The sequence below is a fragment of the Puccinia triticina genome, chromosome 2A (assembly GCF_026914185.1).
Source record: "Puccinia triticina chromosome 2A, complete sequence".
Classification (NCBI taxonomy): domain Eukaryota; kingdom Fungi; phylum Basidiomycota; class Pucciniomycetes; order Pucciniales; family Pucciniaceae; genus Puccinia; species Puccinia triticina.
Window position 1 is genome coordinate 5,351,681 of NC_070559.1, and position 27,259 is coordinate 5,378,939.

At 44.8% G+C, this 27,259-nt stretch overlaps 5 protein-coding genes across 5 annotated transcripts; 3 read left to right on the forward strand and 2 right to left on the reverse strand.

Moving 5' to 3' along the window:
* Window positions 1–2,503: 2,503 nt before the first annotated feature.
* On the reverse strand, window positions 2,504–5,116 carry PtA15_2A591 (uncharacterized protein; the record flags this gene model as incomplete). Its single annotated transcript, XM_053166626.1, has 8 exons — window positions 2,504–2,625; window positions 2,703–2,879; window positions 2,964–3,609; window positions 3,690–4,213; window positions 4,282–4,327; window positions 4,723–4,817; window positions 4,897–4,963; window positions 5,048–5,116. The coding sequence occupies 8 exons, from the start codon at window positions 5,114–5,116 to the stop codon at window positions 2,504–2,506; spliced, it is 1,746 nt and encodes a 581-aa protein (XP_053017829.1).
* Window positions 5,117–5,313: 197 nt separating this feature from the next.
* PtA15_2A592 (uncharacterized protein) lies at window positions 5,314–6,205 on the reverse strand (the record flags this gene model as incomplete). The annotated part of the gene is made up of 3 exons (XM_053166627.1): window positions 5,314–5,368; window positions 5,655–5,696; window positions 5,781–6,205. The coding sequence occupies 3 exons, from the start codon at window positions 6,203–6,205 to the stop codon at window positions 5,314–5,316; spliced, it is 522 nt and encodes a 173-aa protein (XP_053017830.1).
* A 149-nt stretch (window positions 6,206–6,354) lies between these two features.
* Window positions 6,355–8,614, forward strand: PtA15_2A593 (uncharacterized protein; the record flags this gene model as incomplete). Its single annotated transcript, XM_053166628.1, has 4 exons — window positions 6,355–6,869; window positions 6,948–7,368; window positions 7,447–7,904; window positions 7,966–8,614. 4 exons carry the CDS (start codon window positions 6,355–6,357, stop codon window positions 8,612–8,614), a joined length of 2,043 nt encoding a protein of 680 aa, XP_053017831.1.
* A 6,258-nt stretch (window positions 8,615–14,872) lies between these two features.
* PtA15_2A594 (uncharacterized protein) lies at window positions 14,873–17,311 on the forward strand (the record flags this gene model as incomplete). The annotated part of the gene is made up of 9 exons (XM_053166629.1): window positions 14,873–15,298; window positions 15,366–15,469; window positions 15,545–16,087; window positions 16,186–16,406; window positions 16,481–16,578; window positions 16,661–16,837; window positions 16,929–16,997; window positions 17,116–17,165; window positions 17,296–17,311. 9 exons carry the CDS (start codon window positions 14,873–14,875, stop codon window positions 17,309–17,311), a joined length of 1,704 nt encoding a protein of 567 aa, XP_053017832.1.
* Window positions 17,312–25,825: 8,514 nt separating this feature from the next.
* PtA15_2A595 (uncharacterized protein) lies at window positions 25,826–27,013 on the forward strand (the record flags this gene model as incomplete). Its single annotated transcript, XM_053166630.1, has 3 exons — window positions 25,826–26,062; window positions 26,156–26,213; window positions 26,295–27,013. The coding sequence occupies 3 exons, from the start codon at window positions 25,826–25,828 to the stop codon at window positions 27,011–27,013; spliced, it is 1,014 nt and encodes a 337-aa protein (XP_053017833.1).
* Between the last annotated feature and the right edge of the window lie 246 nt (window positions 27,014–27,259).

Below are 27,259 nucleotides of genomic sequence, written 5' to 3' on the forward strand. Positions count from 1 at the left end.
TTTTGCGGGGGCAAGATTCTAGATTTTGGTGGGAGGAATTTTCAGCAGTGTATAATTCCTTGCTACCAAAACCTTCTTCACTGCAAGAAAAACTCTAGAAACTGCTTGCAGTTGAGATGCAAGAGCTCAAGGCAAGCTGTGCCTCATGCAAGAATCAAGCACTGGTTGATTCAATTTCCATGCACATTGCATAATTTATGCAAGAGTGAGTCTAAGGTACAAAAAACTGAGTACAGGCTCCAAAATACCAAGTTGATACCTGTGCAGATTCCCCTTTCATGTGAGAATTCCCCTTTCATGTGCACATACCCCTTTCATGTGCACATACCCCTTTCATGTGCACATACCCCTTTCATGTGCACATACCCCTTTCATGTGCACATACCCCTTTCATGTGCACATACCCCTTTCATGTGCACATACCCCTTTCATGTGCACATACCCCTTTCATGTGCACATACCCCTTTCATGTGCACATACCCCTTTCATGTGCACATACCCCTTTCATGTGCACATACCCCTTTCATGTGCACATACCCCTTTCATGTGCAAATATCTCTTTTGTATGTATTCACCCCTTTCATAATGTGTACGTACCCCTTTATGTGCACATACCCCTTTCATGTGTGTGTATCCCTTTCATGTGTGTGTATCCCTTTCATGTGCATGTATTCCTTTCATGTGCATGTCTATTCCCTTTCACAATGTGTACATACCCCTTTCATCATGCTTTCATGACCCTTTCATGTTTACATGTCCCCTTTGACTTTTTTACCTCCTTTTCAACCCTTTCATCATTCAGGTTTACATACCCCTTTGATGTTTACATATCCCTTTCATGTGCAAATACCCCTTACTGCACATAACCCTTTCATGCATACATACCCCTTTCATGCATTCATACCCCTTTCATCATGTGTACATATCCCTTCTATGTGTTAATACACCTTTTCCCATTCCCCTTTCATGCGTACATATTCCTATCATATGTACATATCCCTTTCATGTGTACATACCCTTTTTATGTTATTCTGGCTGGATTCAATGGCACATGGAGTGTTTTCTAAAAGCAAATAAAAGGGTGCTCAGGGGGATGCTCATTTGAAAGGTTGAAGATTTGGCTCAGCCTACTGCATGAGCACTACAGCATGTAATTGAGCATTGAGATGCTGAACAAGGTGCACACTAAAGGTGCACCAGCATGGAATTTGGGTGCTTGACTCCAGCTTGAGCTGAAGCTTGATTCAAGCTTGCTGCATCTCAACTGCAAGCAGTTTCTAGAGTTTTTCTTCCAGTGCTTGAGATTAAATTTGCTGAGGTGGAAGACTGGATTCTGCCCGTCCAACCTGGAGAATTTGAGGCATCTCAATCCATTCCCTTCACTCCAAAAAAAAAAAAACAGGAAAAGGTCTGTGCTCAAGCACCACAGTTCCACAGTTCTGTCCACAATAAAATGTAGAGGGGATCAATGGGGGTAGAATAATTTCTACTCTTTTCTCCATCATCTTCTGCTGACCTTGAGCTAATCACAGGGGAGTGGGTGTGATAGGTGAGCTATAGAAAAAATCAACAAAGTACCCCAAAATTCCATTCTCGCGACGCGAGCTTGGGGCGCTAGGGTCTAAGTGCCTCTTGACGGAGGCTCGCTTCGCGAGTTCAGCCCCGAAGTCTCGAGGGATGAGTTGGGACATGTCGTCTAGGTCTACCAAGCCGAGGCGCTAGGTCCACCCACATGCCTGTTGGGTACGGCTGACCTGTCGCCCTGTCTCATGGGCTGTGGCAGGGCAAACAAGGCTTACGGGGGCCATGACAGACATCACGCTTCTCCCATGGCCGATTCTCGACGTCTTCGATGGACATCGACCCCCAGTCGCTGGACCTCGCAACCGTCTAGGTGTATCTTCCAAATCCGGCTCGGATGTCCTCTGTGCCCGCCCGCGTCTCCGCCCGCATGGTCGCTCGACTCATTCTACAGTTTTTGGTGGGACTGATGGCATTGGCTATTGGGTCGGAACCAAGCAAGATGGGTCCGACTAGACGCGATGAGCACTGCAGTCTGTAAACGACCAAAAAAAGAAGGCAATCAATGAGCGCAATGGAGGAGCCGGACTCAATGGGGACATGAATTTATCTTGCAATCCGCAAGCCTGTCCGTATGATGAGGCGAAGGGGGAGACATGTTAATCTCCCGCTGTTGTACATCTTAGTACGTATTATCCGCAACAAATTCTGCAAAACTGTCTTGACGCTCACACATGGCTTCGAAGGGTTAGAAATACTGATGCACGAAGTATGGACAAGATCCTCTTAAGTAAAGCGGAATCGTACATGTGAGACGACAAGGGGGCTGTGCTGAGATTGATATCAACTGTCTTTGATCTTTGAAGTAGGGTCAAAAGCCAAAACAAACCAAATATATCTAAATTATAATCTAGATTTTTCGACAATTAACCATAAGAGAAGACTATGACAACCAAAAACAGTGCCGGGCCGAGCGTTCCTCTCATGATTCTTCTGCAGAAGGCTTTTCTTCAGCCGGGGTTTCGTCTGGTTTTGGGGGCTGCTCTGGCTTTGATCCTTCTGTCATGACGTCTTCCGGAGCGTAAGCACATATAATCACACGACCTGCGTGATAAAGAGACAAACTCCGATCAACTCCCATTCATAGACAACAAACAGATTTGAAGCATTCAAATGCTTACCCGCAAATTGTCGACCCGCGATGGCCAAGAGAGCAGCAGCGCATTCTTCCACTTTCTCGAACATGACAAATACTTTACCGAGACCCTCTACTGACTCGCTAGCCTGTAAATCAATCCTACCCTTTTCGTTTTTGATCGGCCGCGGAATCCTGACACCTTCGATTTTACCGTATTTGCCTGATCAAAAACCGAAAGTGGGGCTAATTAGAATGTGTTGGTGATGTAGGGAGTATGAGGAAATCACGAGTAATTCTATCGTACCGCATTCATCGCGAATATCTTCCAAGATTTCACCATATTCCTGATCATCTACCAATTCTTCCTGATTGACCATATTCAGCATTTGTAGCACCCGCGTCTTCTCCCCCTCGCCGCCCTTGACCGCTGCCAGGACACTAGAAGCAGCCGCGGTAGCTTGTCCGCCAGCAAAAGTGTTGAATTGATTGTAGTTGTTCCGCTGTCCATCGGGATTGTTTTCCTTTTCCTTCTTGGCGTTCTGTCCGATCTGAGCTCGCTGGACAACTAGATATCGATCCCCAAGCTCCATACCGTTTAGTCCTTGGCAAGCGATGTCCGTCAGGTCTGGGTCGACATATTCGCAAAATGCAAATCCTTTTGAAACATGACCTCCACTACTCGTGTCTTTTACCAAATTGAAACTCTTCAACTCTCCAAATGATTTGAGTAGCTCCATAACTTGGTCATCTGTGAGATACGATGGGAGGCCTCCGATGAAGATCTTGTTCGGCGAATCCGGCACGTTCGTTGACACAACTCCAGGTATATGGGTGGGTCCTGCGTGATCAGGGCCGGTATAGTCCTTGGGCCTTCGAATCTTGAGTGCCTGATTTTGGAAGATAATTCCATCAAACGACATTCCATGTGTCGCTTCCTCTGCATTTCGAAACTATCGAATAGCAAAGTGAAACGAATTGCCAGAGAAAAATAAGCAATCCGCTGTACAAATACATTTCGCTCAAAACTTACCTCAACAAAAGCATAGTTTTTCTCATGATTGACTTGTACTGCAACGACGGGATTTTCACTAATTGATATCGCCATACCATCTTCGTTGTTTCGAGCAAGAAGTCCGAGTTCTTTCATCTTGGCATTGAAAAATTCGGCGACATTCATTTCATTAGCTGTATGGAGAATGTTACCAACGTATAATCGGCGAGCCTGTCGGGCAAAGGATTGGGTTTGAGCGACGGGGCCTGATTGTCCTTGAGCAGGCTTGAAATGAATAGGGGGGAGCGAGCCGGGCATCCCAAAACTGCCATCACGAACTTGGGGATTCATTTGGAACTGGTTAGGGTGCTGTGCCGTCATTTGTGGATGACCGTGAGCGTTCTGTTGGTTGGGATTGACCCAGTGGTGATTTGGATTCATGTTTGGATGCCCGGGGAAATTGGAGTTGTTCATCGAACCTGGGGCCACTCCATTACCTCCATTAACAGGACCACCGGGGGTTTGAGATGTAGGCCGTGTTTGACCAGGAAGCATAAAAGAGCCTGAGAAAAAAACCTTAGTGTCAACGGAAGGGAGCCCCCAATCGCTGTTGATTAAACGCAAGACATACCTGATATCTTGGCTTCCATCGCAGATACATTTGCGTACCCGGGGGGCTTGACATCCCATGCCGTGTATTTCCTTGGCCTTTTAGATATGGGTATCGTGCCTTCGGGAGTTGGGCTGCGCCTTATGTTTGGACTGCCAAACACACCACCGTCTGCCCCACCACCATTACCAAAACCTCCACCGCCCCCGCCGCCAAAGCTACCATTTCCTCCGCGTCTTCGACCACCACTATTACTGACTTCGTCGCGACGGGAATAGCGATCACGGTCGCGGTCGCGGTCGCGATCTCGATCATGGCCCCGGTCCCGTTCTCGGTCTCGGTCGCGACCTCGATCTCGATCTCGTTCACGATCTCGGTCATCATACCTGGAGCTACGACGATCACGATCGCGATCTCTGTCCCTGTCGCGGTCACGTCCATGCTCCCTTTCACTACGATCACGGTCGCGCTCGTCATATCGACTGCTACGTTCGGCGTGGCGGCTGCTGCGCTCAGCAGTCCGTTCGGGATCTTCATCTCGTCGACGTCTTTCTTCACTGTTGAGGAGTTCATATAAATATTTCCAATCTATTCGACGGGGTTTTTGAAAAAAAAGAAGAAAACCCATTGACTAACCGATGTGGGGAGCGGGACCTGCGCCGTGGTCGGTCTTCATCGCGCGATCGATGTGATGATCGATGTCCTAGTAGAGAATCATGACACAGCAAAGAGACAAATAGGTATTAGAGGATATGAAGGAATTCCCAATACGCCGCATTGTCGGTACCACAGGTGAATAGGCGGTCGAGGTGAAAGACAAAAGGTGAGCTGGCATTAGGTGAATGGCTGTAGACATGGTTCAAAGTGGAAAATAATAGACTGCTATAGAAAATTGATAACTGGAAGATCTGAATGCTTCAACACAAGATGGCTGTTTTGAGGGGCAGTGTGGAGATCGAGGGAAAAAAGAACAAAAAAGGAAATGGCGAGCATGAGCCATTGCAAAGCAATCAAGAGGGATGACTGTGTGGTGAGCTGGTGCTTTGATGAACATTACGATGCTATACTCAGACTCGAGCCCAACGACGCTTGGTGGAGAGAGCGAGTGCTGTGGAACGTCGAGAAATAAAAATTGGAGTAAAAAAAGAAGAGGTAGAAAAGCAGCTAGATCAGGGCGTGAAGGTATCAGGAAAATTTGAATCCTGGCAAGTGCCTTTGATGTTCGTGTGAAGAAAAGTGGTAACACGAAAGTGGAGGAGCGATATGTTCGCCTGATGTAGCGCTGGTGGCGCCAATAATGAAAAAAGAAGAAAAAATGCAGAGGAAAGATCCAGTACCAAGATCCACCTGCACGCCAGAGCTAAAAATAAATAAAATTAAAAGGTGCTACTAACCTCGGTCTTCGGTTAGCTCCCTGCTGACGGAGGACAAAAACGCTGAAGTGGTTTAATGCGAGGCAAGTCATCAGCCAAGGGTCCACCAAACGACTTCAAGAGCGCAATAGAAAGCTAAGGCCTGACCATCCGCCATCTTGAGTGATATTGAGAAATGCTAGAAGTGCTGAGAAACGCAGTTGAAGCTTGAAGATGTGGTTCGCGGAAATTGGTCGGCGGGTACCACAAGCGCCTGGAAATTGACTCGAGCCGCAGTCCTTGCGAAGGCGAGTTCCTGAAGACGAGCGAAGTGAGGAGAGAGGAAAGAGTTGACTGTGCTTGCTCGCCAATGGCCTGGCTGGGTCGGTCGGTCGGTTTGCTCGAACGCCGAAGCTAGATTTTACTTTTTTGGGGGAAGGGAGAGAATGAGGGGTGCGGTGGAGGGCGGTCCTGGGCGATCGAAGGAGGGCAAAGGATGCGGACTTGGGTCTATGTAGCACAGTTTTATTTGGTTTTGTCCTCGCCTTTATCCTCTGGGCAGAAACACACATCCGCCCCTGCTCCACCTCCATGTCACAGGACACTCGGACCCGCGTTTCACTCAGTACACCCGGTGACCCCTCGGAGGCCCGGGAGGCCGGGGACAGCCAGCTCGGGGCCAGGGCTTCAATGACCTCATCGACCGGCCTCGCCTGTGCCCCGCCGACATCACCATTCAATCATGGCTCTTCCTGGTACAACCGGCTTTAGCTCACTTCCACTGGACCTACTGATTGATTCCATTCTGGTCTTACTACCTACCAGAGACTTGATCGCCTTGTCGTGTACTTCTCGGCTTCTTCACTCAACGATTCATCAAACAGAATTAGTCTGGAAGCGCAAGATTGCCAAGGATTATCGATTTCCGACGGGCTCGACTGGTCGGATCACCGGTTTCAAGAACCTCTATCGAAAGCTAAGCAAACCGCAGGTCTGGGTATGGGGACAGAACATGAACGACCGACTCGGCTTGAATGCAGAGGATGAAGGAGACTTACTCGGCTCGGTCCTCTCACATTACACCGAAGTGCCAACGCCACTGAGACTTCGAAAGGCTGAATCGATCGGCATCGTAGATCTCCAAGCCGGGGGCTGGAGCTTTCACGGCTTGGATGTCAACGGCCACGTCTGGCGTTGGGGTACCCTTAGTGGCCTAGACGGTTGGAACCCACCCCCTCACAGATACTCGCCCAGACAGTGTGTTTTGTTTTCTTGTATCGATTATGGAAGTTCAAACAACTGAAAGTCAATCGATCTTCAAAAACCTTGTGCCAGATCTGAAGTCGAGCCGGTGATGTTGGAGATTAGAAATTTACCCAAATTTAAGGCAATATCCTGCGGTCGTTCTCACGCCTGCGGTATTTCGGATGAAGGCAAGATTTATGAATGGCACTCTTGGAGTAGAGTGGCCAAATTCACATCAGTCCCCTGGGAGGCTCATTCGGGCGAAACTGTAGAGGTAGCTCAGATCTGTGCAAGTTGGGATTTCTCAGCCTTATTATCCTCAGATGGCGTGACCTACTTTTGGAGGGAACCTACGATCTTAGAGATAGCTCAGGCTTTGGATTCCCAGTTTGACGGATTACCCGAGGATCGGACTCTGGAAACTGTCTACGATTTGGACTCTAAGGACCGCATAATTCGCTGTCCTGATTTACCCGGCAACGAGCATGATAAAGACAAAATAACCAAAATTGTACGCCCAAACTATAATCCAGCCATAGCTAAAATTAGGTGCCGCGTTGTCTGACCAAGACCAGTATTTCTTTTGTAGGCTTGCGGCGAAGACTTCATCATTTGTCTTACTACCACGGGCAAAATCTACAAGTTAGATATCTCAAGAATTCCAGATAACGCGCGCACTGCTCCTCAGCGAGTTTTGAGGCAACTTCAGGATCATTCCGACGAAATTGCCTATCGGGAGAGTATGTCGCAAGCTTTCCGTACCCAGGAGAGAAAATGGGAATACCTTCCGAGGTTTTGTGAACCCGATCGACTAAGGGATGGTCTGGTCGAGGCTCTATCATCGCCAGCTTCAACTGATCATATTAAACCCAAGATTACACACATTTCGGCCCAGTACAGAACCTTCGTGGCGTATAGTGTCAACAGTTCATCGGAGCATCAACAAACCACAAGGAATAATTCGTTCGTCTTCTTTGGTAAGAAGGATGCTACAGAGGATAGCAAACCCGAGATATTACCCAGCTTACAGAATAGAGGAGTTATTCAGTTAAGCCTCCAGCTTGAAAATTCATCTCACTTGAACAAAGCTGAAGGATCTCGTTCACAGAGTCACTCTCGGCGATTACCATTTTGCCGCCTTGCTTTCCAATGGTCAAGTTTTGACGTGGGGGAGCTACTCCGAAGGCGCTCTGGGACTGGGCAACTCATCCAATCCCCACAGGAAGCTTCTTCCGAACGACTCCACATTAGAGTCTCCCGACCATCCAAGTGAAGAGCGCTACGAGTTGGGTATCCAGACACCAACAGCAGTGCATAGCTTCACGGGTACTGAACATCATCTAGCCGATCGTGTTGAAACGAGTGATAGCTCGTCGAGTCAGAAGCCCACCAAAATGGCTCGTCGCTACGTGTTCTCAGTCACCGCAGCCGGCTGGCATACTGGTTGTTTGGCGTTTTCCCTGGAAGACGAGGCGGACGAGGATTATGGGTTGGCCGTCTTGGCCAAAAACGTCGAATACAAGCAAACCGCCGGGGTCGCGGGATCGAACTCGCAACAAGATGAGCAGGGCGGTGGTCGGACGAGCTGGTACGGTCTTCCGTTCATCAACCGCACCCGGTTCCCCTCTTTTCGGATCGGCTTCGCTGGCAGATTCATGCAGGGTGGCGCTCGTGGTGGATTGCTCAACCATCAAGGACTCCGTGATCAAAGAGAAAGAGCAGAGCAGGATCCCCCTCCCCCTGAAGAACAAGATTAAACCCTACCCTATCGGTCGCATTTATATCTTTGTGTAAGGCGCTCGGTTATCTTCCTTTTTGTTTTCGGGATTCATGTTGAATTGATGTGGAATATGTAAAATTCGAAGCTTGTACAAGAGTGTTGCCCTTTTTATCCAAACTATCCATCCAATCGATCAGAAACAAATACAGTTACCATGTAAGAGCTTTTTCTTAGTCATACATATTTCCTCAGCCAAGTCCAAGTGAAACCTGTGAGTTTGATAATTACACTAGCATTTTGGGGCTATCGCCTAACAAATTTCAGAACTTGAGAAGCAAAACCATCGAGTTCGGTCGGGGTCGACAACGCCAGCTCGTGGCATCGACCGCCGGGCTTGGGGCCAGCCTTGGGACGGCGATGGAGCATTGCCGCCCCAATCCCAAGGTGTAAGAAAATCTTTCATCTATCCATGTCCCCTGATCCCTAATGCAACACTGCTCATTATTCCTGGCCAAGCACGTAAATACATATATTCAACAAATTGCATGCTCGGACGAACTGTGTCCGACAAGCGCTGCACTTTGCTAGGTCTGGATAATTGGATCAAACCTTGTCCGACGACTGCTCGGGCAAGGCGATCCGAGTAGTTATTTCTGTAGCATCGGAGTGTCAGTCTTACCTTTAGTAGAACACGGGGTAAAGCCAGATTCATTTTTCTAATCCCAATCTGGTGGGGGGGGGGGGGGGGAAGCCGGGATTTCAAAAGATTCACAGGAACTCTAGGATTCAGGGACATTCAACAGGAACCCTTCTACTTGCTCCAGTCCTTGCGGGCCTACCTGGTACTCACAAATAGGTCCCTCTGTAATCTCGAGTCAGGCCTGGCCCCTCCTTATATACCACCAGACTTATGACAATCATAAACCCCGCTGTAACCATATCAGCAGCAAGGGTCGTCACATTCACCAAGACCTACTTATTTGTTTATCTTGTCCACAGCGTTGGTTCGAGCCTGATCATCAGCCCTTGGCCTTGCCCAATCAGATCTGTCAGCCTGCGGCCTCATCATGAAACTCGTTGGATTAGCCACTGTTGTAGTTGGCGCAGCCCTGACTATGCAGATAGCAGTTGGAAGGATGACCTGCACAAACTGCAAAGATGGCCGGTGTTGGTGTCACTATTACTCTGATCAAACTGAGCACATGCACTCTGCAGAAGAAGCAACCAAGTTGACCCAATTACCATCATGAAGAAACAAGCAATATCATACAACAGACAAAAATAAAACTTCAAAAAAAGTATCTATATAAAGTAAAACCATCTAAAAAACAAAAAATAAGAAACCTCTGAAAACAAACAAAATGGAAAAAATTGCCAAAAAAACATGAAAAACAATCATAAAAAACCACTTATAGAAGTAGCGCGCGGGCCATCTGGCCACCTCCCCCTCCCTTTTTTGACTGCCTGAATTTGCTGCTTGTGCACAATACAGAAAGGTACATACTGGTACTGCAAGAAAAACTCACTCCACTGGCGGCAGTTGACATGCAAGATGCTCCTGTGTAACGGCTGTTGTAGCATTGGCCAAGGACTCAACAGTTTTTCTGCAGTCACTGGACATTGAAGCTTGGTGGACAGCAACCTTTGACAAAGGCTTGGGTAGCACCACAACCTGGTTTGAAGCTCACACATGTCAGCTGGCATCAGTTTCACCATTTTTTCTTGCAGTGTGGTCAAGGTAGTTGTTGGACAGACTCATCACAAAATTTTCTGAAATGCATTATGTATTGGTTCTGGATGTTGGAACTCAATTACTTTGTTCAAAAACCTGCTCATAAATTCTTTGGGGCAGGCTAAATGCACAACCAAACTTTACTACATACTCCAAAAATACTGGAGTGTACCACGGTTCACTCCATGAATTACTGGAGTAAACATACGGCTACTCCAAAAAGTATTTGATTTTTGGAGTGCGCAATCCTTGAAGTTGCACTACTAATATTTTGGAGTGCACTATTCTGCACTCCTTTTCCAATTTGTTTTTTCTATTTTTTGCTCTGGGAAATGGAGCACAACAAAATGCACTCCTATGCTAAACACAAGGTCAACCTCCAAGAACTTCCAGGGTTTCTTGAACTTAAAAATGGCCTGACTTGATTCTATATATATAATGATTTGGAGTCCCAAGTTTCTTGAGCCCTTGATTTTGGAGTGCACAGGATCAACATTGGAGTGCATAAATTGTACACTCCAGATTTTTGGAGTGCACAGGTGGTCCACTGCAAAATATACCTCATTTTTGGAGTGAAAATTGGTCTACTCCAAAATTATTGCAGTAGACTAATGTCCACTCCAATATTTTGGAGTACATGTAGTAAAAGTTGGTAGTGCATTTAGCCTGCCCCAAATTCTTTTCCAAGAAGTAATCTTTTGAATTGATATGCAGTTCCAATAGGACCAGACCTGTCTAAATAGTAAATATGGGAATGGGTACTTGGCAGCCATTGGCAGGTGCCTGCAGTCTGCCCTTATGGATGGCTTCTTGCAGGTGCTGACTATGGGGGTGGATGTCTAATCTGAATGAAACTTTGGACAGGTAACTTGGTTCAAAGTTCCATCCCTGAAGGGCATGTATGGAGCTGGTTACCCACTCGCCATAGGTGTTTAGCTGTCTGCCCTTTTATGTACCTGCTGATGGGTGTACAAGTTAATTGAAATTCCCAACCACCACAGGTAAGTACCTGGGTTAAAATTGCCATCCCAGGACCTATCCACTACAAGAAAAACTGGTGCAACTGACGCCAGTTGACATGCAAGATGCCCCTGTGTAGCCGCTGTTGTTGTGTTGACAAAAAACTCGACGGTTTATTTTTGCACAGTCACTATGCACAGTGAATGTGCATTGAAGCTTGCTCTGTAAAAAAAACTCAAGAAATTTCTGCCAGTTGACATGCAATATACTGGCAGAAGTTTCTTGAGTTGTTTTCCAAGTTTTTGTGAACAGAAGCCTTGAAAAAAGGTTTGCATAGCACCACAAGCTTCCTCAGAGCCCCCGCACACCAACTGGTGTCAGTTGTGCAAGTTTTTCTTGTAGTTATCTGAAAGATTTCAGAAGACTTAGAGTTTGATTTATCCACATCAGAAATAAACTCTAACTAAATACATCAAGTAGCAGATAAAATCTAATTGAGATTTTCCTAAGAGCAGGCGATTTGACTGCCGCCTAAGAGTGATGTAGGTAGAAAGAAAGCTTGAGAGAAAGAACAGAGTTCTTTATTCTTCTGAGTGATAAGAACAGGCTAAAGTAATATTTCTATTGTTAGCTGCTTCTTGTCTCTGCTTAAATAGACCAATGGTCCTTACTTGGATGGGGCTGTTTAGCTTCCTTATCCAGTTAATTATTGCGTGTGAGTGAAATGGTGTAAGAGAGCTGCAATGTTTTCTAAATTCATGACAAGTTGTTTGCTCTCAGTTAGACCTCTTTTTTCTTTCTCCGGCATTTGCTTGGAACACGACCTCTCACCAATTGGCTCTCCTGCTCAAGGAGTGTAATTGGATTGGTCTGTCTGTTCCTGTTTGGCTAGGTCTGAGGAGTTAGGATGCAGCCGTTAGCACTTCATCTGAATCATCTTGTCAGATGGAATAACCGGCCGCTTACCTTTGGTGCTAGCCTTGGTGATTTGATCTGCAAGAGACTGCACACTGCCAGCATAATTGGCTGGGCTGAGGTCATCCCAGTTAAACTGGGATGCACTCAAGCAATTTAAACTTGGGTGATCTCGACTGATGAAATATAAATCCAAGGTACCCCTCTTGGTTTTATGTTGGAATTTCACTTGTCACCGCTCTCCATTTTCCTTTTCTCATATCACAAACATGTCCCCTCCTTTATGCATGTACTTGTTTTCCTTTATTCATTGTGTCCTTGAAACCGCGCCCACAAATTGAGCACATTGTATGTAGTCTATTTAAAACTAACAGACTACTCAGGAATTTATCACCAGTCCTGACCATCTTGATCCCAAATGCGCACTTCAGCCCGCACTCTGTCTTATCTACAAAGGCACTTAAGCCCCTTCAAGTGAGTTATTCTTGTCTGCTGTTGGCTAAAGCCGTTCTTCATCCCTTCTCCGCTTGCCTCTGGCGTTAATTCCTTCAGGTTTATATTTAATTGGTTGAGATCAACCAAGTTTAAATTGGTTAAGTGCACCCCAGTTTAACTGGGATGACTTCAAACCAGCCAAATATCCTGGCAGTGCTGTTGTTGGCCAGTATTTTCCTTAAGCTTAATTTTCTTGCTTGCTTGTGTTGGACCTGCATGCATCAGATTGATGTGTCAGTTTTACAACCCGAGGCATATCTTGGACTGCGGAAAATGTTTAAATCCAACCTGCTGTTGGAATACCATTTTCAAAAAGCAGTGTAAGACTCAAACTTTGCTGCAAAACAATATTGACAAATGGTGAAGTTTTGATTTCTGGCTTTCTGAATATCAGATGCCAAGAACAACTAGGGTAAGCTTGGCAGGATCTCAATTTAATAGAGGATATGATGATGAAAATATTGCCATTTTAATGTGCAAGGGCAGTGATATGTAGTTGTTATTGGGGGTTTTGTGTGTAAAATTCTATCTGAGTTTTGCAACCGTGGAGTGTTGCACAGCATGAGTTTTGAGTACAAGAGGCTGAGTGCAGGACTATAGATGGCAGTCCTGCAGCACACAGAGTTTGATCTTGCTAGACTCAAACCAGACAGGCCAGCACAGATTGTCTAGTAGCAGGGGGGAGCTGGGGGAAGACATGGCAACTGAAGCGGGTTACATCAGCAGATGTAGCTGACACGGAGGTGGTGAGTGGGATGAGGTGAGACTGTTGAGGGGTGTGCAAACTTTAAACCTGGAGTGCCAGGGGAGTCAAGAGGTGGAGCTGCGGGACCCAACAACGGAGGGGTAAGATATGTCAGTTGGTGATTAATGACAATGGTGAACAGCAGAGGTGTACAGATGGTTTGTTGACACAGGTTGTATGCTTTCACAAATTCTCTTTCTTCCCTTTTCTGTGACATTCATGCTGTAGTGTAGTTCTGGAGCAGCGGGCGCGGAAGATCCTTTCCTCACCCTTCCTTGCCCATCATCATCTTGACACCGCTTTGTGTCTTGCTGCTCCAGTCATCCATTGCAACAACGCTGAAACCAATCCAATACATGTATTGGTATTTATTGATATTGGATTGGTTTTGTTTCCAATACATTGTATCTGTATCGGATCTGCAAACCAATACAATCCAGATGCATTGAGATACGTGGATTGGGTCCCCAATCCAATCCAATATTCAATAAATTGCTCGGGTGGGCCATTGGATTTTGTCCGAATGGCCCAGAAAAGAAAGAGAAAAAAAATCAATACAATACCATCATATTGTATCTGTTTGTCAATACAATACATGGTATCAAATTCTTGTGTATTGAAAAAACAATATGATCCATGGTATTGCCAATACCTGTCTTGGATTGGATCAGTTTCAGCGTTGATTGCAACATAGCTGACATGAGAACAGAGGCTGACAGATGGTGTGTATGTGTTGTGATCAGGAATAATGATTTTATTTGAAATAGGACAAAGATGTGATGATGTATGATTCTACTTCATTTTTTCTATTTTGTGGCTCTTGCATTTTCTGATGGATTATTATCATATGGCTTTTTATATGTTTTTGGGAGGGAGGTCATCACACTCTTCACATTCTTGTGGTTTCTACAGCTATCCATGGTTTTGTGCACAATGGAGCTTTTCTTTTTTTAGGTGTAGGCTTTAGCTATTTACAGGGAGCTATATTTTCACTGGCTTTATTCCTATTCCTAAACCTGGAAATCATATCAAAACAATGATTTCATGGTGGATAGACACTCCAATATGCCTGTAAACTGTTGAATAGAGGGTCCAAGGTGGAAATGGAACAGACGAGGAGGGAACATTTAGTATTGGACTCACAGTTTGACAGTAGCACCAAATTTGGTATCAAATTTTGGCTGGGTGAGGAAAATTTGAGTGCTCTTGGATAATCTACACCTCCTTCATCCTTTTTATAATTTCTGTACTCAATTCTAATTATTTTGATCATGAATGTTGAAAAGGATGGATGCTATTTTGGAAATCTTTTGCAAAACCACCAAAGCTACCCCGGCCTCTCGGTCAACCCGATGATGAAATCCGGGAGTGGGAGTTTCTTGATGGGTGGTGCAACGCATACAGGCATGCCCAAGTCCATACAGCTAACCAGCCTCAAGACCATCATCATGGCCAGCCTGGCCACCCAACCTCAACCTCAACCGAACAAAAACAGCGATAACGACAGCAATAGTGTTGCGGATAATGCCTCCAAGACAGTCCTACTGACCAGCCAGTCAAAGACAACAACCACTATCGAGACGAAAACCACAGTAGCCTTCCACAAAAAATCGAAACAACTACACGTCAACTTTACACCTAGATTATCAACGCTAGACCCCCACAATCAGCTGCTCCATCAAAACCCGCTGAGAGGACTCTATGCACTCTTCTGGATCCTACTTGCTTTCCATATCATCGCCACCATTCATGCCTCGGGCTCTTTAGCCATTCAATCTCCTCTCGCTAGGCTATTCTCTAAACATCTTCCCCAACTTGCCGTCGTTGACCTTTGCCTGGTAGCCTCAACTTTCTCTGCATTCGGCTTCGCAAAAGTACGTCCTCCATACATTACTTCATTGTTTCTGGATAAAAATTGACAGGCACATTATCCACCCCAAGTTGCTTTCGAACAGATGCTTTGAATACTGCAATACTGGCCTGATCCTTCAACATATTTTTCAATTCAGCTGGCTCGGAGCTTGGATTCTTTATATTTTTTATAGGTCAGACTCGAAGCTCTACCCTGCTAAAAAGTTGACCCAAGATATCTGACTGAACTGCTTGTTTATTTTTAATAGAGAATGGCCATGGATTCAATCAGGATTCTTAACACTACATTCGATCACCATGTTGATGAAAATCCATTCCTATTGTGCGACCAATGGTGAATATTCAGAGAAATTGAAAACTTTGGAATCCAGGGTAAAAGAATTGAACGATTCGAAAGTGATCGAATTTGATGACCGACAACGAGAAAAACTCGACCGGAAACAACTCGTCTCTACCCTCGTAAAAACTGGAATCTACGAAAATTTAAATCACTTCATCGAGCAGAACAAACAACAACCTACGGAGAACTTAGAATCAAAATCTCCGACTGAGTCTGACGAAAAACGTGACAAATTGGCGGACAAAGTTCATGAAACTATCGATCTATTGGATCAGCTTGGGGCCAGGAATGCTTCTGCTGACCATGAAGATGTTGATGATGATCAGAAAAAACATGATGAAAATCAATACTCCTCAAAATGCTGGCCAGAAAACTTAACCATTTCCAACTTTACAGATTATCTTCTCATTCCAACCTTGGTATATCGACTGAGGTATCCCCGTACAAAAGAGTAAGACACCTTTCACCTCATTAGACAGATAAGATAGCAGTGAATACGTTTCTTACAAGATTGATCATTTCTGATACGAATGAACAAATGAAATTCAGGATTCGAATATTCTTCGTGATCGAGAAGGTGCTTGCGGTCACAGGGATCTTTGGTTTGATATATATGATCACTCAATATTACATCTGGGACCAAGTCACGAGTATCAAAGCCTTCGATCGAGACCATCGAGCATCGGCCATTCATCTCGTCGATAACGTCATCCGATTGGTCGTCCCCTTTACTATCAATTATCTCTTGATTTTTTACATCATTTTTGAATGTTCGTCGTCTCTTTCGCTGTCTCTGTTTTTGCTTGTTCAAAGCCATCTGATACTCAATTTTCAACTCTTACAGGCATTTGTAATGCCTTCGCTGAACTCACTCGGTTTGCCGATCGGGAGTTTTATTCGGATTGGTGGAACTCCTGTTCGTTTGATGAATTTTCTAGAAAGGTCAGTCTTTATCCACACCCTTTTTTCTTCACATCAATGGAGAGCTGATCCAAAACATCCCCAAATTGAACGCTCGCTCTAGTGGAACAAACCCGTCCATCATTTCCTCTTAAAGCATGTCTATGCCAGCACCATTTCCTCATATGGCGTCAGTCGATCGGCCGCTGCGATCATGACGCTCTTCCTCTCCAGCCTCGTTCACGAATTACTGATGGTGATTGTAACTCGAAAATTGAGATTATATCTGTTCCTTGCTCAAGTCAGTCTTCTCTCTACCCATTCCTTGATCAACCTTTTTCTCGACAAGCTGATTTACACTTGCGCGTTCGTCCAACTGCCTTCTTTGGTAGATGACGCAACTTCCATTGACGTATATTGGAAGGTCTAAGCTTTTTAAGACCAGACCGGCTCTTGCCAACGTATGTACACACCCATCTTTCCCCCTATCTACGGTCTAACCTATTTCTTCACCTTTAATGTCATACACGGTTTAGATTGAGGCGAGAATACGAACTGATATCATTTGTTTACTGTTAGGCTTTCTTTTGGGTCGGTCTCATTAGTGGTTTCCCATTACTGGCAGTTTGGTTAGTTTCTTGAACTTCTTGTTTACCCTTCTCCTCCTCACGTCATCTTGAACATCTCATTTTGCGATCTGTCTTTGTGATGACTTTTTTTGACTGATCCCTTCGCATGTTTTCGCTTGATTCATACAAGTTATATACTCTATTGATTTCTGGTTATTGTGAGGGATCAATGTGGTCATTGCTTTTTCATTAATCAACCGCTTTATAAACATTTCAAGCTGGATCCAAGTTATTCGGGCCCAATCTTTAGAAAATCAAGACACTGTTCTCTTCAATTTTCTATAGACATTTGTTTTATAAAAGACTTGATTGTCTTTGTTGTTTTTTATACTTCTGCGTTTGCTGTGAAAGTATTCTTGCTTATGTTTTCTAAATGTGTCTCTCACTTCACTCTGTTTGATTTTGCTTATTTGTTCACTTCAGTACTCTCTTTGATTTTCCTTATATGCTCACTTTAGTATTGTTTATTGTTCTTTTTTTCTGCAGTAGAAATAGAAGTCTGTGTGCCAGATGACATATAAGCTCTGCCTACATTGAGGGCCAAAACCTTCTCAATGCTGAACTGTATGTATAGCCAAGTTGATCATTGGGATGAAAACATGATGGTTCAAACTCCAGGCCTGGTGACTCTCCAATTTGATGACTTGTAGTATGTACACCAGGGTTCGCAGTCGACACAGCGACAACGAAAAGAACTGCGTTGGCGCGACCCCCCCGACGCCACCAAATTGTTTTGGTGGCCGACCTGATGTCTCTACGCGGGAGGCCGTCGGCGCCGCAGTCGGCATTTCTCCCGATGCAGGCCTTGCGTCCGAGTCCGCCGTCGGCACATCCTTGACGCAAGGCCTGTGTGATGGAAGTGCATCGGCACATCCTTGACGCAAGCCCAGCGCAACACAAAATGCATCGCGCCGGGCCTGCGCAGCGCGAATTGCAGTACGCAATGCCTGCGTAGTGTTTGCATTTGCTTGGCTGGTGCAAAACTTGCCTCAACCCCGGGCTCGAACCCAGAGCTATCAGACATTATCTGGTCCAGCAACCAGGGTCCCACTTTCAATGCTAGACTTATAAAGACCTTTTGTCCTATCACCCAGTATGCTAAACTAAACCCCACGTTTTCTTGTTCAGTATTCCTGCTGACAGCCTTTTTTCGACATGTTCTCTTTTTTTTTTCTTTTTTTCTTTTTTGTTTTTGAAAAATGGAACTCTCATTACCTTTCTCCTAAAGCAAAAGCATATATAGGACCCTTGCTCAAAAAAAAAAAAACAATCCGATGATTGCTTGCCGACCCGGACGGCAAGCCAATCATGACCAATGCTTGACGCGGGCCCAGCCAGCCGACGGCGTTGGCTTATCACTGCTGGCAAGCCTTTGTCGGCTGTCTGCCGTGTTGGACCCTTGTTTGATGTACAGTCAAGCCAACGGGGCCAACAAGTTGACCCAACCCAGCCCTACCCTTGGCCTGCTCAGCAGGGCCAAACATGGTTGGCTGGGTTATGCCATGGTACTATTCTGACCCTGCTGTCATGCCAACAGAATGGGCTGGTTGCGTTGGCATAACAGCTGGGTCGGATGGGTCAAACCAACGCGGGTCTGACCCGTCCCCGGTGTTGACCTGCCTCCGCAGTAAAATTTGCGGAAGGCAGGTCAAACCTGACATTCCCTTGAGACCATCCGCACCAGGTGCAAAGTTAGCCTGGATTAGGGCACTTAGTTTGACCCTGCAACCGCATTGGGTTGGATCAACCAGGGATCAACTTGACCCTGAGCTTGGTTTGGAGCTAGTGGGGTATCAATCTAGCCCCCACATGCTCAATGGCATGAACTCTATGTGTTTAGGTGCCAAACACATACCATACAGGCACCTAATCACATAATCTCCGACAGCCTCGGACCTCCCAATCTATGTACACCGATGCGGTCGGCCACTCGGATTAGCTTACTCCAACCGTAATCCAAGCTAGTTAGTCCAGACTAACTTAGCAACGGATGCGGATGGTCTGACCCCGCGGGCGCGCCAACGCAACTCAAAGTTGAGAATCAAGCGGTGGTGTATATTAGAGTCTAGCTTTGTCAAAGAAACCATTATTACTCCTTAGTTGATGAGCTCTAGTGATTTATGGTGTTCAAAGTTAAAAACATAAAAGCTTATCCAATTGTGGCAATTGCATACGGCAATAACTCCTTAGCAGGGAAATATGTAGATTACATCAGCAGATATTTGACAGACTGTAAAAATGTTACATTTTCACAGATGCTGGTATGTTGTAGCTTTGAGAACCCCAATTCATCTTTTGATGTACAGTGGGTGCACACTGCACACAAAGTTTTGGCATGGGTTAAAAATGAGTTACACATCAGGCTCACCTGAGGTTAACTTGGGATGTATATTGCCCATCCACCAGTGCACCTCACTTTAAAAAAAAAACTGGGGCAACTTCTTGCAGTTGACATGTAGGGTGTTCCAACCAAGCTGTCATTGTAACCCCACTTGTAATGACATAATTGCATTTTAGGCACCACATTTGCTGGGCATTGAAGCTGGGTTGAGTAAACCCTTTAAGAAAGGTTGGAGTAACACCACAAGCCTCCTTCAAGTTCCTGCATGTCAACTGCTAACTGTTCACCCAGTTATTTTTGCAGTGCCTTGCATCCTCTGTCAACAATCAATACCACCAACACCTAAAGAACCTAAATTTTTATTGCTTAAGCAACTAAGATCAGATCTAAAGAGAAAATTACTAGAGGCAAAAAAGCAAGATATAGAAATGACAAGGTTTTAAGAAATATAGGCATACCCAAAGATAGTTTGATAAGCTCTGACAGACAACTAGAAAGAAGAGCATGGCAGGAAAAGAGAATTACAGGACATAAGGTAAAATAACAAAGGCTTGGTTTGATTAAAAAGATTGTGGAAAGACCACCAAAGAAGAGAAAATTGGTGGGTTCAATTCTCACCAATTTGAGAATAGGACAAGAAGTCCATGCTGGAAACCATTCAATTGAAAAGGGGATAAAATAGTAGTTAATATCTTCATTGATGCAATTTCACAGATTGAGCTGGTTCAGCTGAGGAGGTGAGTTGGAAGATAGGAAGAAAAGGAAGGGGAATGTTGTTTTTTGGTGGATTGGAGGAGGATGACGACTGAGGAGCAGATGCACAGACCTCCTGATAGACCTTCTGAATCTAAGAAAAACTAGGTTAAGATTACATGTGCAAAGTTACAGATTTCAGTGGTGTAGAAATAAAGGCTGGTCTTGGTAAGAAATGACCAAGTCCACCCTTCTTCAAGAATATTGTTCTGGGCTTGAGTGATTCTCAGTGATGCCCGCTGTACTGGTAGGAATAAATGTTAGGTAGGGTGTAGAAATGACCCCTTCTGCCTTCTTCAAGAATTTATATCCAGGCTTGAGTGATTGTTGATGACTTGGCTCCGCACTCCTACTTTCCGCTAGCCTTCAGCGCTCAGCAATGAGCCTGATCTATAGCTTCATAATCTACAAGTGATGAAGCTCTGCAATCCACAAGCACAAAGTCCACAGTAGCAATGAAGCAAGTAAACAAAATAAGGGCCACATAAAAAACTTCAAATAATCTAGTACATTGTAAGGGTAAGTACAATGATGAGTAGTAAGTAAGATGACAGAAAAGAAAAGAGAAGGGGAACCGTTCCATAAGATTTTCTTGTTGTGCTTTTCTGACATCATCCTCAGTGCTTATGTCACCCAATGAATCTGATCTCAGCCGCTGGTGCATTCCCGCCCGCGCTATTGCCAAGTGGACATTATATCACACTTGTCAATATAAATCACCACACCAATCTGTACCTCTGCTTTCCACTAATCTTCAGTGCTCCACAATGAGACTGATATTTAGTGTAATAGTCTACAGTTTATAAAGCTCCACACTCTGCAAGCGCAAGTCTTGGAGGGAATAGCACAAAACTCTTCTAATACTCTAAGTACTGTCTGTAAGTTGTAAGCACAGTGATGTGCAGTAAAATAGATGATGAAAAGAGAATAGAAACCAAAACCCTGTTTTCCCTCCTTCCCCTTCACACTCTTCTGCTTCTTTTCCCACCCAAATCCACACCAGTCTGCCATCTCCACCCAACATCTGCATGCTCCGCTCCTCTCCCATGCCCTCTGACTAGCCACCAACAGTCAGTCTCTCCCCAGCTCCATCCACTGATGGAACACACATCAGCTTTCCTAGATCACCTGCTGCCGCGCTGCTACTATCCAGTCCATACCTTTGGTCTACCACCAGATCCGGTCTGGCTACCAATACCGACTTCCTGCAATCCACAATTGGCAAGTTGTCCCAGTTGCTTGCTTTCCTGGTGTGCAACTTTCTGCATGTATTTTCCTGAGCTTTCTTAAATAACCACTCATGCTTATGTCACTAAAACCGCGGTTAGCTCAGCTGTGCGTGAATTCACGCCCCCGCTATCACTAAGTGGACATTCTGCCAGAATGTGTCCATATAAAAAATCACAACAGTATTTAACAAATAGGAATTCAAGATAGCAAGCAAGGTGCACATCAAGTTTCAACAACACCCCCACTAACCCAAAATCACATTTTGAAACCCTAAAATGGAAGCCCAACTGATGAAAATCACAGATATATCCTAGCACAGTATTGGATTTGTGAATATTGAGGCTATAATCTTTTGTTCAAAAGCTAAAAAGATTTTTTTTTTCAGGTTTTTTCTTGCTACTAATTCTCCTCAACTCTTTCTGCATCCCCCTTAGTGGGTTGCATGAAGAAACTTATCAAGTTATCCAAGAAGTTCAAAATTTTGTTCAAATTGTCTTTCTTAATGTTTTTGATCTTTCTTATCCTGATCAGGACAGCACCCTGAGCCCTGAGAAACTGAAAGCAAAAAGCTTGGGCTGAAAAAATCTATTGTGCAACATGGCCCTAAATACGTATTACAGCTTAATGTGATGTCAAATATTTCTGCCCACTCAGGTACTCACAATTTTAAATACATCTGGAATCATAGATGTCAAAGTTCTGCATTCCAGATTTTCTTTTTTGAAATCTGGATATCAGTAAGAAATTGAAAGGATGAAAATTGAAAATTCAATGATAAGCATAAACCAGGTATGAATGGTGGCTGTGTAGTGGAGAATCTTTGGCAGAGGAGTGACCATGAATTCTGACAATCTATGAAGAAAAGATGATAAAAAATTATAAGAAACAAGATTTTAACAGTCTGACTCTCACTGACACCCTTAGGGGGCAGGGTAGGACAGAAAGGTTTTAAGTAAGAATTACTTAGTAGTGACTCTATGAGAAATTATTCCTCCAAGAAAATCATGTTTTTATGCATGATTTAAAAGGTTAAGAAAAATTTACCAATCTAATTAAAATCTAGCAACAATTTTGTATACAGCTCTGTGTCTCAACAAGAACATAAAGTTTCACCTATGTGTAATTGAGTTCAAAAAATTTGTGTGATAGCAATTTTTAGAAACAGTTGTCTTGCATAAATATTGAGTTGATCTTCTCTAAGCCTCTCATTTCAAGACCAGCGTCTAGATGTGCCTATGAGAAAATGTGAAACCGTTCACTGCATCAGTATCTGTTTGATTTGACATCTCTTACATGAAAATGGCTTTGTATATTTTGAAATGAAGTATCATGCAGCCGCAAAAATTCTGGAAATCCGGGTCAAAACACAAGTATCCCACGGAGACAGAAATTCATTTATGGTGTTCAAATTTGAAATTCATGCATGCATATTAAATGTGTAAATCATAAATGTGTAAAGATTTTTTGGCTGGGAAAGCCAAAGATTATATAAGCAGAGCAGTGAGATTTCCTGAAAGCAAAATGTTATGAATTTATGATTTATACATTTATGCATGCATAAATTTCAACTTTGAACACCATAATTGACACATGTTGTCCAGATTCCAAAGATTTTCAAGAAACATAGATAAAACCAGATCAGTATTTACTAACCTTGTTTGGGATGTTCCTTTTCATATTTTTCTGTGTATATCTTGCAATCACAGTGGGTCACACAGCCCTTGCATTCACTAGTAGGTTTATATATATGCCAATCACAACGGCATTTCCAGAGGATTGCAGGTCGATTGATGTTTCCACACTGGTGAATTTTACATATCCTCAATGTTGGACATGGCATTGTTGACTCCTGACCAACCACTTTATGCTTGCATTCTGCACATTGGATTGCTTCACGCTCCATTGTACTCATTGTGGGTTTTAAAAGAGAAAAAATGAAGAAGAAAATCCATGAAAGCTTTCCCTGGAGAGACTTCTGGGATAGCAGCATCGTGAGTACTAAAATTAGAGCCTAAGTAATGTGGAAAGGGCTCTAGTTCCCTTTACAAGACTTGGAAGGCAGGCCAGGATTTTTTAGCAGTGAATTGGGGTGACTGATGTGAAGTGCAAGCAGGGGTGAGTGATGGCAGTTTACAGTTGAAGATGGGAAGGAAGTGTTGGAAAATTAAATCATGAGACATTTGTACATATTGGGAGACCTGATGGTTGATTCCTACTTTCATCTCTTGCAAGGTGGCTAGATCACTCTGAGTTTTGATTCTAAATTAAGTCCACGTGTATTGCTGTAAAGAGTTTGTATTCTTTCTAACAAGATTTGTGAATCAAGTACCAGCCAGCTGACCTCGGATAAAGTTGGCTTGACGTCTGATCTTTTGGTCTGGATTCTTTTCCTGGCTGACATGTATTGTGTTTTGAATAAAGCTTGGATGATTTCTCAAATTTTCTGGTTTTGTTGACCAAGGTGATCAACTCCATATTTTTGATATCCTTTCCACATGGTGCATCTTGACAGATGTCAGATGAGGCCCAAGGCCAAATCCACCCCCGGAGCCAATTTCCTCCAGTAGGGGGTGAAGGAGTTGGGTTAGAGAAATACCGAGTTCATTTTCAGAACCAGAGCAGCTTCTTTACCCCACCCACCACAGGCCATGACCATCGGCTGTTGCCCTCTGCCAGTATGGGCCGGGCAGGGAGAGGCCGACCAAGCGCTGGGTCGTGACACAAAGACATCCCGGGCGGAAGTCAATTTCAAGGTTTTGTTTAAAGTTGGGTCTGGCTTTTACAGTTTGGTGTGAAGTTTAAAATAAAGTTACTACATATCGAAACCAGAAAATTTGAGGAAAGATCCAAGCATTATTCAAAACACAATACATCTTTTCCCACATTTTCCATCGCCAATTAGGCACTCTTGATACATCAATACATGCACACAGTCTCAATCTCAGCCGTCGTCCACTTTCAAGCTCAAGTTACGGACTCATCAAAGTTCAAACCAATTGCGGTATTGCCATGGGCCTTCTAATGCGGGCGACTCCGCTTTTGCAACATGTCGCCGCCCGCAGCCGAATTTAAAGCCTAACTTACGGACCCACCAAAAAGCTTGAGGCATGGGGATTCTAATCCGGGCGACTCCGCTCTTGCAATCTGCGGGCATGTTTATGTATCTATCTTAACTTAATCCCCTTGTTTCAGGGGCTGGGGCGGCATGAAGCGAGCCTCTGAAAGAGTTGTTTGTGACTCTGAGAAAGTTTGGCTGAAAGGGTGGCCTACATAATAATTTAGGTGTGTTCATGCTGCCCCAAAACCAAATGATTTTCATTGATGGTTTGACTGCTTATTCGCGCTTTGTACATAAACTTCAAAAAATTCAAACCTAAATGGTCCCTCTGGCAATACCTCAATTGTAGAGGATTTTCTGCAAATTTTGTGAGTTCTCGTGTGCAAACATGTACATGTATAGGCATGGACAACACCAATAAGCAAGGCAACTCAGCAGGGGTTTATGTTGCCAATGTGAACTCCCCTGCTGATTGATGCAAAGCGAGCTCCTGATTTTTTCTTGAATCAAGCTGTATGAGCAGTTCTTGACTTTTTTAGCAAGGTTTGCCAATGTATTTTGAAATCCGCCTTCAATGTGAACCCCTGATTCAAAAAATTGGATGGTTTCACGACGTATTTCTTTTACTCATGCACCTTGCAGTCAGTTTTATGGGTGGTAAATTTCTCCCCAAAGGGGATCTCCCCGCCACATATGGGGGTTCATGTGGGCAAAAATGCCCTGTTGATTTTGTCTGCCAATCGCTGCGAAAAGCGCAGTGGTTTTGGCGGCCGCTTCGCTGCGCTAAAAGTGGCGGCCCCGGCCGCTGCGCTACCACTTTTTGGGCTGGCCGCGTAGCCCCGCTGCGCTGCGCTGAATGGCTACTTTTTTCAGCAAAGCGGAGTGGCTACATCATTTCTGGCACAGAAATCAATCAGCAGTAAGAAGCTGTGTAACTACTTCGCTGCAGAAAGCGCAGCGGTTTGGCGGCCGCTTCGCTGCGCTAGAAGTATTAGTTGTAGAGCAAACTTTTGAGTGAAATTGTGCACACATGACCAGTGATCAGCAATCATAATACTTGGTCACCAATGAAGATTTTTTTTTGTTGATCAAATCGGCTTGAATGGTTACAAGGAGAGAGATAGATTGAAGACCAAGCTCCGCGGCACAGGGAAGGACTAAATAGTCGGGACCGAACCACGGGGTATATGTTCACGGTTAGGCATTCGCCTCGCGGGGTCCGGGTACGGGCTCCCGCGGAGGGGTGATCTGATTACATCAGCCGTGCTCCGACCCTCCATGACCAAGTCCAACCGTCATTCTGATTTCCCGCCACTTGACGACGTGGAAGACTCCCCAAATAAACAATCCATATCCAGCTCAAAGATGGACTCTATCCTCCCAGCCCAGAAGCTCCAAGACGAGATCAATGCCGTCAAGCGTCATCTCCAAGCACTATCCAAGCAGCAGCTGCAGCTCGCCAACGAGCACAACTCCTCACTCGAATCACGCCCAAGAAGAGTCAACTGTCCACAGGTAGGTGGTTCTTTGTATGCTCCTTATCACCCCTCAATATATGATCGGTTTCACTGATTTCTTCCTCAAAACTGCTTGGTCGGCTTCTATCAGATTCCGTTGGCTGAGCCTCCCGCCCCTTTGACCACTGAGTCTTCTGCGGCCGCCTCAGGTCCGTGATGACTGATCCATTTATTTTCTTTACAAAAAAACCTTGGAGAACAGAAGACTGATCTGAGCAATCGCAATCCAGAGCCCATCAAAATCACGATTAAGTCACTCAAGCCGCCGCTCTCGTTTTCGATCGCTTGTTCACCTAGCTCGACGATCAGTGAACTCAAGCAACTTCTCTGTCAATCGGACAGCTCAGCACCGCCAGTGGAAGCGCAACGCTTGGTATACAAGGGAAAAGCGCTTGCAGACAGCAAGTTGTTGAAAGAGTATGAGGCCATTCAAACGGGAGAGACGATTCACTTGATGATCAAGCCGGATTCCGCTGTCTCCAACCTGGCATCCTCAGAGCGGCCATCCTCCGTCCTAGTCGAACCAGGCACGCCGATCTCCGAAAAGACTCTATCTGGTGCCACCGGTGGATCGGTCTCTGGTAAGGATGGAGAACCAAAACTGGCGATGAAAATCCCCAAGATCACGATGGAGATCGATGGCTCGGACTCGTCCGAACAACCCATCATCTCCCGCTCTCGATCAGGGTCGGTCCACACCAATCCGATGTACTCGCCCCATCTAGGAATATCTGAAGCTTTCAAATCGGTCGTCACTGGTGATCAGTTTTGGATCAGTACTCGCCAATTCTTAGAATCTCAATTCGCCGGCCCGGTCGCTGGACCCGGTGAAGCCAATGCTCGCCAACTGTGGGAACATTGGTTCAACTCTTCTAAGGAATGGTTGTCTCCCTCTGAGATCGCTCGTATTCGTGAAGCTACTGGCATCTCTGGTATGGCGGGTCACTAGATTTGCTCTTCGATTGATCTTCCTTTGTATCAGTCCCTCGCAAACTGGCTTTCTTCGACTTAAGTTCATCACTCCCCTTTTTTTTATCCAAGACAACAAATCAATAAACAAATACAAAAAAAAAACTATATGTATCACCCAAATATGCAAAAAAAAAAAACGAAGGCATGTCAATTTTTAATATCAAATGCATTTTGGATGATCGGAGTAATGTCCTTGTGACTTTGTAAACGACTTTTACATGTA